At 42.1% G+C, this 12,524-nt stretch overlaps 1 protein-coding gene across 3 annotated transcripts in view; it reads left to right on the forward strand.

The window, feature by feature from the left end:
* The window catches only part of LOC138497642 (polyamine-modulated factor 1-binding protein 1-like), a 2,990,269-nt gene that overhangs the window by 1,518,132 nt on the left and 1,459,613 nt on the right, over positions 1-12,524 (forward strand). For all 3 annotated transcript variants that reach the window (XM_069621239.1, XM_069621237.1, XM_069621238.1), the window contains one exon: positions 1,475-1,642. In XM_069621239.1, coding sequence (XP_069477340.1) covers positions 1,475-1,642 — 168 coding nt within the window. The remainder of the gene's footprint in view (positions 1-1,474; positions 1,643-12,524) is intronic.

The raw sequence follows: 12,524 nt of genomic DNA on the forward strand, positions 1-12,524 counted from the left end.
AAAGAAAGGCTTGCAGAAGGTAACAGAAGGCAGGTTATACAGGTTAGGTACAATCAAAGTTACAGATTTGGGCAAATGGTCATTTTACTAAAACAGGAGAGGAACGGGTATTCGTATTGGTTGAATAGTAGCCAGGTTTTCAGTTGCTTTTTGAAGCTGGGGAATGAGGTCTCTTTTTTGATAAATTAGCTTGCACTATTCTTTATGCATGGGGCAGGGGGTATTATATTCCTTATAATGCATGGGTGACAACTGGCATGCCCTTTCCTACCACACCTCTTGCTTAATCTAAATTGAGAGATCTTCCAGATGTTGATGCACATAATCAATGTAGAATCGGTTTCGTTTAAAAAGGACAGCATGAATAGTCAGCTTGCAATGGCTTGCAGAAAAATAGTTTTAAGCAGTCGTATCAAAATGCATCTAAAACTCGTTTTGTGATTTAAATAAATTATAACTTGCATAGAGATTCTTGCTCTTCCTTGTTAAACTCCAGCAGTGCACAAAATGAACAAACGTACTCCCCAAAACGTTTCCTTATCAATTCATGGCTGGAAAATGTCACAAAGAGCTATTTTACAAAAAGAGGAATCGGAAAAGCTAGTTTTGATTAAGTGCTGCAGTGGCATCCTGGAATTCTGCTCTTAGTTCGCTTAGGTAACAGGCATTGTAACGTCACAAACAACTGTAATAACTGATTACAGTAATAGTAGTTATGCCAATATATTATTACAGGTCAGTAGTGATGTCAAAACTAATCTGTAATATGAACATTATTAACAGGCTATTGGACTTGTATTGCAGGCAGACATCTGTTATAAACAATGTATGTTCTATTACTCTTATCTGAATTTGCTGGTAACAAAAATAAAGAGGCTTTTTCATTGGATCCTCTTCTTAATGTGCCAAGCAACTCTCAACAAAAAGCATTGGCAGTGATGGCCAAGTATCAGTTCTTTAAAACACTGCTTTGTCGGAATATTTTGCTTTTGCTGTTTAATAATGAATAGTGACCTGAAACCATTGTTTTCTCTGCCTTTGAAGATCGAATTGCTGATATTAGGAAATTTTAATGGTAAATTTGTGAAAAAATATTCAGAGTTGTCATGAAAAGGTCAGACTATTTGCATTCATTAGGAACCTGGGGGACCACGTTGGCTGGGTTTCCTTTGGGACCCTGGCTACTATTGATTCGTATACAGCTGTAGGACGAAAATAATTAGACGCACACCTCACTTATTACTGGAAGAACAGCAGTGAAAAATAATGTGTTGATTAGAAAACGACATGCAAAAGCTGTGGTTATGTTTCAGATGTATATCGTGGCACTTCTTTAGACAGTAAATGTGATGCATTGGACTATTCATCTTTTGGTGTACTTTATACATATTTTAGCCCTTTTGCTGTGGTATATACTGGAGTGTTATTCGCAATTGACTCAGTTCTAAAATTTCAGCAATCATGTATTTTGTAGGTGCAGAAATATGAGGATCTTGGGAGATGCCTACGGGAAGAATTGAAGCAAGAGCAGAGCCGGCACCAAGAACAGCAAAAGCAGATGGGCCAGCTCAAGCAGCATGCAGAAGACTTGGAAGCGGAGGTGGCCAACCTAAGGACCAAGCAAAAGAATGATGCACAGACGGTGAACATGAGCACATGTCATAGCTTATGCAATACTTGATTCTTGTCTTGGGTCTATACCTGGCTCCCGCATATTAGAGGGTCTATGTGGATTGTTAATTGGCGATTACGTCAATTTGTTGATCGCTTTCCTGACCATTTGCCATGCTTGGTAACTGTGCATCCAGCTGTGCAATGCTCCAGTAAACATGATTGGGATTAGCTGCATATTTAATATTGGCAAAGTCTGAGAATGGCATAGTGCTTTTCAGGCGCTTTGCCTCCTTAGAGGAGATCAGCGTTTCAGTGTTTAAGGCAGGAAGAGAGACACCACCCCATCATCACTCCAGGGCCCTTCCCTTTACTTTAGAGAATATAATAGCTTGCATCAAACATTAGACATGTGGTGATCTGGGGTGCGCGATGGTGGATAAGTGGATCTAGCAGAAGGGTACCTCATCTAGGTGAAAAAGAAGCATAGCAGAGTTATTGAACATTAATTGCTTCGAACCATCAGAATGCATTTGCATCATGCAGGCTTTCAATAGACAATCACTAACAGAGAGAAGGCGAGTCCTGCTTCTGTCATTGGATAGTATTGGATGCCTGGGTCCAAGGTTTGAGGTTGCACTACGTCATTGTTTTTATATTCCAATACTCTGTTTAAGGGAACAGAAACGAGGTAGAAATGCTTGGGGAATTATCTGGAAACTAGCATTTCAAATGCTTGCCAGTGAATTAAAGAAATGTCTGGCTCTTGCTATGAGTGGGGAAAAAGCTGAAGCTAAGATTTCAGAAAGTCACTCATTTCGGTTTGCTGTACCGTATCACAGGGTAGAGACATGGTCAATCAGTTAGTTACTTTCCTGATACTTGTGAATTGTCGCTGTTCCTGTTTTCAATGCTTTATGTGTGTTGTGGCTGAAATTTGGGATCAAGCATGGGGTTTCCACTTCTTCTCAAACAGAAACATAACACGTTTAAGTCTGAGGGCCCTACTTGGGGAACAGAGGTTGCACATTGTGTGAGATATTCACTCCCTAGCACTCTCTTGAATGCAATGAATATAAGAAACATTAATTCCTTAACGAAAATAGCAATAATCATGTAAATGAAAAGCACAGATATGGATTGTATTTCTCTTCTGTCAATACCAACCTTGACAAAAAGAAAATCAATGTGCCCAATGAACGCTATTCGAGAAATCAACTTGTTCCACAATGCAGCCAGATTAAATTAATATGCCACACACACAATCCCCCCCCAACCTGCGGTGAGTTTTTGTTGGGTGCTTTTTATATGGCCCACCACCACTCAGATCCTTCAGTAGTAATGTGGGAGCGTATGTACACTTGGCTAAAGATTTAAAAGTCAGACAACCTGCTTGCAAGCTGACTGCCAAAGTTGGATACACAGACGCTGAACCCGCAGACAACCCTCTGACAACAGCCATCGCCAATGAGTGGTCAGCTGCTGGTTAATCGAGTGCCAGCAACCTCGTCTGGCCTGACCTAATGTCCAAAGAAAAGTCCATTTAGACATCAATGCAGCCATGATCAAGGTATCTCTCTCGTGAACACACATAGACACACACTGCCATTTGTGTCCCTGGCACTACCAAATCTCTCATCAAAACACTCTGACAGAGTTGCTGCAGCACTGATGATTTCATACAAATTTTGTGCTGGTTTGCCTGGTACAAGAATGTGCCTCCATAGCTCACAGAGACAAAGAAGCGATGTAGAAGTCCTCCCACCTAGTCACACACATTATGTAAAACTCTGACATTAGAATTCGCTCACAAATGCTATCTTCAGCAATGATTATGACCTGCCCATTGGCACTTGGTATTCATGATGCTTCCACCCACAGTTTCACACTAGTCCCCGAGTGGTCAATGGAAAGTAAAAAAAAAACCTGTACAAAATATTTTCTTGATTACGAATGAAAACTTGCTGTTCGTCATGATCGACAGTATTAATTATTTCATGTCCAAGTAGCTGCAATGAGTGAGTGCGGAGATTAACTGCTTTTACAATGCGGTTATCCTTTACAAGATCAACAGTACACTTGTGCATTTCTGCCCCTCCCTCTATCTTACACCCTCCTCCCAGTTGCTGTTTTGGTGCCTACCAATGGGAGTTGGAACCCGTATTGCATTTCCCATCTGCTTTCCTGTGCTTCGGCCCTTGGACATCAGATTGTTAGCTTGAGGTTTTTTTTGTAGCAGTCTTTGACTCTTAAGTTCATGTTTGACCATCTCGTTTGATTGTTCATCAATCTGTCCTTTCCTCTGATTAGCTTTTCATGGCACTTGACAGTTTGAGCAGTTTTAAATTTAGTCCCGTCTGAGGTAAACACCTCTCGTTTCCTGATCTTTTTTTAAATTGGTGTTATATGGTTGAAATTCAACCTTAAACACAATACAAATATATTTAATACACAATCACATATTATTAGAAAAACCATTACTTCAAATTATTCAATCACATGTAATATACAGTTAAAACAATAGCACCACAAACTTCCATAAAATAATTTAAGAAACTTGCTCCGTGTCACAATACATTGCACATTCAATCACTTAATTTGCTCAAGATTATTTTCCATATATTATAACCAGAATTAGAAAGTACAATCATATAAAAAACTGATCTTTAGTCAACCTCATAGCATGGACACATTTCCTATAATGCACTTCATAATCGGGTTCAAGAATAGAGCAAGATGTTAATAAATGGCAAGTTGTTTCTTCACAACCGAGGCAGAGTTTGCACTTCATCGCATAATGCAGAAACATCCCGCCATGCCCCAGTTGTCGCTAATGGAGGCAAGCAGTTAAATCGTACCCGCATTATACTTCTGTATGGCTTTTACATAGTTTTGTAACGATAAGAACTTAAATGATTGCCTAGCATATTCAGACCGTTTTTTTTTAATGTGGCTTAATGGCTGGTATTTTGCAACCAATCCCCTTTTTGCAGAGCTTCTTTTTGTTTGACCGGTAATTGTTTCCAAATTGGGAAATTTGTTGCTGCAAGTCATTACAAGACTTGACCAAATCATTCAGGGCGTTTGATGTTTTAAAAGAACCCTTATTCGATAATGTAGAGAAGTCTCCCATAATGGAATCTCCACTGGCTGTCCTCAGCCTTAATAGCCATGAGCTTCGTTTGTTTTTATAATTAATATATATTGAAGTCAATTCCAATCTTATTGTCTGAATTGGGGTGCCATAGGTCAAGCCCAATATTCTGCGACATAGGTTACCCTTTAATAGCTGTAACCAACTTAATTATTTTTCTGTGTACAGTTCGAGCACATAAACTAAACTACGTACAATGCAAGTCATGTACATTTTATTACGCCCCCTAGATAGTTACCACCTGTCGTTAGGATAAAACTATTAGTCAATAGTAGCTTACTATTTTGCTTATTCTCAAGTCTTTCAGAGGTATGGTACAATTTTGGGAACACCATAGAGTCCCCAAATAAGTGAAACAAGTTACCTGGGAACCTGCTGTAATATAAAGTCACTGATTTTCCATGTAAAGTAATTGGATTTTAAGATTTTCCCTCCACCATACACACATAATTTGCGTGTTGGCCAAATTAATTGTTAGACAGTTTATTATTTAAGTAAACTACCAATGCGTCCACAGACCTTTGTAATCCTATAGGGGTCTTATGCAGGATCACAATATCGTCTGCATAACCCAACCATATTTGCTTGCAATTTATTTTAGGTGGATAGTTTTGAGCCCCTTTAATATGGTTGTCTAGATCTGAAATGTATAAATTAAACACAAGTCCCATCACACCCCTGTTTCAAACCATTATTGTTTTTTATGCGTTCTGACAGTTCCCCTTGGCCATTTAAACGAATATTCATATGAGTCTCCTCATTCAAATGGTTAAAAAATGATAAATGTGCCGGCATACCCCATGTCTCCAATTTCATCCAAAGGCAACTTCTATTCACTGTATCAAAGTACAAACATCCAAATATTGTGAAGTGTCATATATAGCCCTGAAACCTGTCTGATATGGAGGTAATATATGCACCTCTTCAACCCACACTAAAATATCACAGAATAACACGTTCCCAATAATGTCTTGCATTGCAAGTAATCTATAATTACTTGGTTTCGCTCCTGGGCCTTTTTTATGTATTGGAGTGATATGCGATAAGCTCCAGGCATCAGAAACTATACCAGATTCATAAACCTGCTTAAACAATATATTTAATAATACAATGTATCGAGTTTATATGTTTTGTTTTCAGGGCAGTTATTGTATGTACTCAATTTGTTCAGATTACACATATGTAACCCCTTCTGCATTGACCTAATATGTTTCACAAGTTCTCTTTTCCTAATTGCAACATGGTGGTCATACATTCTGTGATAGTCATTAACTATGGCACCACATGCACCAGTTTCTTTTTCCTGTTTGCTGAGCCAACTCCACTAATCTATGAACCGTTAGGTTGCCAATTAGATTAAACTACTAAAATGCCTGAACAATAAGGGAACAACGGTAATAGCCTCGTTAATTTTTGCAATATTTGTATGGGTCCACCGTACCAGATTTCCCTTGAAATATATTTTGTCTGGTAATGGCCCTGCAGTTTGATATGCTCTCTATATAAAATGGTCAATCTTAATTCAATAATACAATGATCCCTTCTGTCATTAGGAATACATCTTGAACTAATAACTGCCTTCTGATGTTTCTAGTCATGAATACAAAATCAATGTTAGTGTGGCTGTTACCATTATTTCATGTATAAACGGGGGTAATCCCTTACAGATACATATCCGATTCCATTGAGATATCAGCTAATTCTGCAAATATTGAGATTTTTTAACAATGTTGCTGTACGCATTTAGATCCCCACACAACAAAAGCTCACTCTCAGGATTAGACCAGAGCCATTCATGCAAAGTATTGGTGATATAAAGCAAACTTGAGGTAGTCTGAGAGCCATCAGGAGTGTTGTATACAGTGACAGTTAGAATGTTCCTTATTGAATTTGGCCCAAGACCAATGCTTATATCCAAATGTATCGCACCACACAAAAAGTTTGAGTTTTGCCTGTTGGTAGTATATTCTTTCAGGTCCCTTTGGGCTTTGGCTCCTATAATCAGGTTGCCTTCAGGGCGACCAGAAGAGCCTCTCGATGTTAATGGTAAATATCTTTTATAGAGCTTAATTCTAATTTGCCTGTGTGGCTCGCATAGTGTATTTTGTCCCTTGGTATCACAGACCACTTTTATTTTATCATATAATTCCTTGTAACACACAGTTTCAGTACATGTAATTTTTTCAAACACATAATCCATATCCCGGGAGGATAGCACAGCGGCAGCGTGCGCGTCTTGGAAGCAAGACGACACAAAGCAACAACAGGTTCGATCCCCGGGTCCGCGCTTAGAAACCTCTGAGTGTTTAAGCGCGTTATAAATACGTAACTAAGACAAAGAAAAAACACAATTACACAACTAAGAAAAACTAACAATTCCTGTAACAGCGCCTCGATGCCTGCGGGCTGTGTGAGCGCTTTATAAATGTAAAAATAAAAAAAATAAAATAAAATAAAAAATCTTCATGTATGATGAACTATAATTCGTAATTAAGTCCACAGAATGTTCTGATGCTAAATGAATGTGTTTTCATTGGCCCGCTTCCATTGGAAGAGTGACCAAGTCTATATCGTTGGATCCCAAAACACGCAACTGAGGAATTATGTGTAATATATTCAGGACAAATGATGCATTCAAATAACCCATACTGGTGGAAGAAAACAAGGCTAAAAGTTTCAACGCCTTAGGATCACATACTGCAACATTGCTTGATTGTGTTAAGCTATTAGTTGTTTCTGATGACTTGGAGCCAATTTTTGAGCTTGCTGCATTTAATTGCTTATTTACCTCCTGGGATTTCGATAATATATATGGAGGGTTAGATTGATGGTCACTATTACTAGCGGCTATCTCTGGAGTGCAGTTGTAGGGACCCCAAATTTACGTGCATGTTTTTTTCCATATCTAAGTCATATGAGGTGTTCCCCTCTTTAGTATTTGTGATCCATTTGACCAATGTTACTACATTATTTTCTTGGCACCTTTCTTTTTTTAATAAAACATTTTATTGTTTTTCATAACAAGGTCAAAACAACCACAAAACAAGAAAGCAAAAACAAACGAAAAGGACAGCAAACGCATCCCCCGTCAAAGCTCTGCCAAGTATTAATGTCACCGGCCACCATCGTTCCTACCCCCAGGCCTGCTTACAAGCCAGTCATACGATGACTACCAGCGTCCAGCCCTTGGGGCCCATATTCTTCCGTCTTTCCCACATATTTTGGATGCTTTAGTTGGGCATCCTCTCATACTGTAGATCTGTAGTTCCATCATAGCACACGACTACCCTTTTTATTTTTGATTACTTTCTTATATTGTATCTCATATTTCTCTACCAGCTCAATTAGAAAGACCCCTGAGCTAATTATGACATTGTTGGTGTGAGGTGTCACACTCCTAATCATCGTTGATTTTACCACTCTTATTATTTTTCTGCTTCTTTCTCCCACACGTTTTCCTACCATGATTTCGAGGTTGAGGAGAGCAGTGAATAGTAATTGCTGTATTGTTCAAATAGTTCTCACCAACAGTTACACCTAATGTTTCCAACTTTCCAGTGTCTCCTTAGCCTCAATATGTTTACATTATCTCACCAATTCAGAGATGCCATCTTTTTGTATATCGGATGAGTCGGCGACAGCCTCTAAATTACTAAATTGAAATTTGTTCATTTGAGAATGGTCCAAGTTTAATGGCACAACTGCTTTTTCAATAGTCTCCTCGAATAATACTTGTTTTTTTTCTGAGCATCTTGTATCAGAGTGCAAACAGCCAATATAGATTTCAAACATATTGCTGTAATGTTTGCACTTGGTGCGCTAGTTAATAGGGAGAATTTAGTTCACTGCGCGATGTAATAGCAGTGGTCACAATTTCCTCTAGGTTAGGTGTGGCTGACAAGTTAGTAGCTGCTGGGATTATTTCTTCCCTCACTGTTACTCCGATGGCAACAGTATTCCTAATGGCTGTTACCTCCCTTTGAAATTCCAAACTCATGTCAAGCAGAGTGTTATTGTCCATCAATCCTTGTTCACAGGACACCATATCAGATTGCACCACTTGATTGAATGGCTCAATCATATTCGTGCAAACCTTCTAATTAGCGTGAACCTCCTTTACTAGTCACAGCCTCATGGAGGCTTTAAACCAGAGTTGGCCAACTCCAGACCTCGAGGGCCGCAATCCTGTCAGGTTATAAGAAGGAATTTGAAGAACTTGCTTCCGTTCAAAGCCATTGTATGCAAATGTATTGCATGAATATTAATGAGGGATATCCTAAAAACCCATCAGCATTTAGGCCCCCGAGGCATGGAGTTGGACAACCCCGCTTTACGAGGTCTTGCATGAGAAAAATGAGGCAATTTTCCCTTTAGAATGGGCCTCCTGCAGCACGTTGACATTGATTCTCAGTGGCACATCTAAGTTCAAACCATCTATCAATGCGTTAAAACTATTTTGGGTGGGAACACTGGCCATTCTTCTGCCTGCACTGTGAAGGTTATACTTCATGATGGATAATCATAATTGATGTGCTCAGCAGTATATAAGCAAACAGATTCCTACCTACGCCAATGACAAAATGTGCGGAACGAGCAGTTGGCAGTTGACAGCCGACTTCACATTAACCCGCACGACGTGCGTGTTCTTGGTGGGGAGATGAGCGTCAGGTGTAGAACAAATGGAAGGAAGGTGGCTGTCCTTATTACACAGTGTAGACCAGCACCAGACAATCACCAGTACTTCACAAACAGCAGTGTCCTCTTTTCCTAATCTGTGCAATTTGCCCTTGCGACAGTCGCCTTTTAACCTAATGACTATATTATGCCACACTTTACGCATCATCCCTGTATAGCAGCTTTCAAGAATTGTACACCAGAGGATGGGATAGAATCTTGGGAAAGCCAATTGAACTCACTGCAGGGCTGTGAGAGACGTTGGTCGTACCATGTTCAACTAGTTTCTCAATCATTCATTTCACAAGGTATTCCCTGAAACAATTGAAGCCCCCTGTCCCCAAAGCTCCCGCGGATCCCATAGGCATGTAGTCAATCCTACGTCCTGTCCACTTTCCTCCAACCTGCATGCGCGTCCCTCACTAGGGACGGGAACTGAACCTTTTTCAGCAGAAAAATAACACTTTCCCTTTAAATTTATATATGCGTGGGGGTGCGCCCTGGGAGCATGCGGTCCCTTAACCCCACCCACTGGCACCACACCTCAGTCCTCTTATCCGCCTCAATGGAAGCGGGCCGCTTTCACCAGCGCTCCTGGGTGAGGCCTCAAGCCTCATAATTCCAATGCGCTTTTTTTCTTTTTCTACTATTCAGGTTTTGGGAACACTGTCCACAGGTGCCCTAGTCTGTCCCTGGCGCATGTTGGCCGCGGCTGGCCTCAGCAGGTGCCCATCGTGCAACGGTTCCTTTCCCACCTCGGATCCGCACACGCTCTGCCTCTGGTGCCTTGAGGAAGACCATGGATGGGAAGGCTGCTCGGCGTGCAACGCTCTCACACCGCGGTGCCTCAGAAACCATCTTGCGTGGTGTAGAGAGTTATTCTCCAGGACTCTGCCTGAGAGCATTAAGGAATACATACGCAGGAAGACCAAGAAGGTAGATGTATCCTTCTCAAAAGCACCCCTGCAGGGGCGACTCCTTCCCGGGGATGCCCATTGACGGGAGGAGTCATTCGGGACCTCGCACCGGCAGGAAAGACACCAAGACTCTTGTAGCTACCGGCTTAATGGCAGAGGGGTCTAAAGGCTCTACCGGTTCCACCGCTGAGGAGCTTACTGGCTCTGGTACCAGAACACATCCTAAGTGGCTTAGCTCTTTTACCGGGCACACGCCTGAGGTTGGGCGCCTACACACAGCACAGACAGCACTACCGGCCCCATGGCTGAGGGACAACAGCCTAACAGGCCCACCCCTGAGGTGTACGGTGGGGCAGAGCTGATGGGTTCAGGCATGCAGGCCGGGGCTAGGCCTGCGTCACCCATGGTCCCACGCGTGGGAGACACAGACAAGATGACGGCATGTGCAAACAAGATGGCGGCCATGCCAGACCGCCAAAGGCGGGAAACAATCCTGACCAGGACAGAAGCCCACCAACAGGGTGAACTGCTGCAAGAAACCTGAAAGTGTCACCCCGACTAGTCTCCAGGGGTCTGTCATCCAAGTGGCCAGGACACGGCCATTGCTATTGGATCCAGTTCCTGGGGTGGATTAGTGAGGGAGGATCACCTGGATGGGGGGGTCTTTGGGGAGTGGAAGTGGGACACCAACAGGTGAAACACGGTATCCCCCCTTCTCCCAGCACCTTTTCCCATCATACCACGTAGGACAATCAGAAACACTACCCCACCTTTTTCCGCACAAATACTTTCACACACCACGAAAGACAATGGACTAACACCAGAGCCGTTTACCTGACATAGCCCAATCAAGGGTCAGGCAATTGACCAGAATCACACACACCTGATTGTCCAATCCCTTCCCCACAGGGATAAAAGGTGGAACACAAGAGCACAGGACGAGCAGGGCAGACCGCACGATGAGAGTGCTAACTCAGCACGGCAGTTTAAGAGTAGGAGAAGGACGGCGCAAACTGAGAGGGTGACAAGGAACGAAGCGACCTTACCCTTTCCAAGCCAAGCCTGCAAGTCCTCTGCTGAAGGAATCGTAAGACCGCGGATAATAGCTCAAGTGTGTTGCAGCAGATGTCGACGGTACACGGAGCGTGCCTACACTGATAAGCAGGACTGAGGGAGACGCCTGTTACCGTGGTACCGGTCTTCACTGCAGATACATGGAAGGACTAGCGATTCATCACAGCCAGTGAGTCGAGGGGAGGACCGATGGGAAACTGAACTGTGGGGATGATCAGCTGCAGAAGGAATCGCCCCCATATGGGTGCTCACTCGTGAGACTCTGGTTAATCCCATGTTGAGTGAAACTACTGATACCAGAAGGCCATAGGAGAACCGCTGAGAAAGGTCAAAGTGGTCATAAAGGGGTGTAGCAAAATCCCTGTAAATCCGAAAGTCTTGACTGACAAACTGTAGAGAAAGTAAGGGAATTGAATCCTGCATCAAGAGAAAGTAAGACAAGTGAATCCCACATCAAGAGAAAGCAAAAGGAAGTATGAAGTCGCAAGAGTTAACCCAAAGGAGGGATGCCAATAAAGAGAGGTGGAGTCTAAAGTCCCAAGAAACAGTGTGTTGACAAAAGTGAACCCGGCAGAGGGAGGTCCACGGGTAAACTGTTTAAAAAGGCATTAAGATTTCTGAACGACAAGGACAAAATATCTTTGCAAAATCCTGATTGAACTTGACAGGAAGAAGGCAAACGTTTGAAAAGGATCTGAGCCCAGAAGAGGGAGATCCAGGAGTGAGAAGTCATGACCCCAACAACACGTAAAGACAACCGAGAAGTTCATTTTGAAAATAAGCCGGAGTGAACCAGACACAAGGAAGTCTGATATTCGAAACAGGTCTGTGCCTGGAAGAAAGGGACCCAAGGCTGAAGAATCATCACCTCAAGTGTAAATCAGAAAGTCACTTTTGGTTAAGTTTGAACCTATCAGGCCCTCGGAAGCAAGAAAATCAAACCCTGAAGGTCCTGATATCAATAGGAACTGTTTTGGGATCTAAGTACGGAAAAGTGGGCTCCAAGGGTGAAAAGCATCACCAAACGTACATTTGAAAGGAACTTTTTGGTAGTTATTTTGAAGCCTACGACATCCTCGGAGGCAAGAGACTTT

The sequence above is a fragment of the Ambystoma mexicanum genome, chromosome 5q (genome assembly GCF_040938575.1).
Source record: "Ambystoma mexicanum isolate Mex_15411 chromosome 5q, UKY_AmexF1_1, whole genome shotgun sequence".
Taxonomy (NCBI): domain Eukaryota; kingdom Metazoa; phylum Chordata; class Amphibia; order Caudata; family Ambystomatidae; genus Ambystoma; species Ambystoma mexicanum.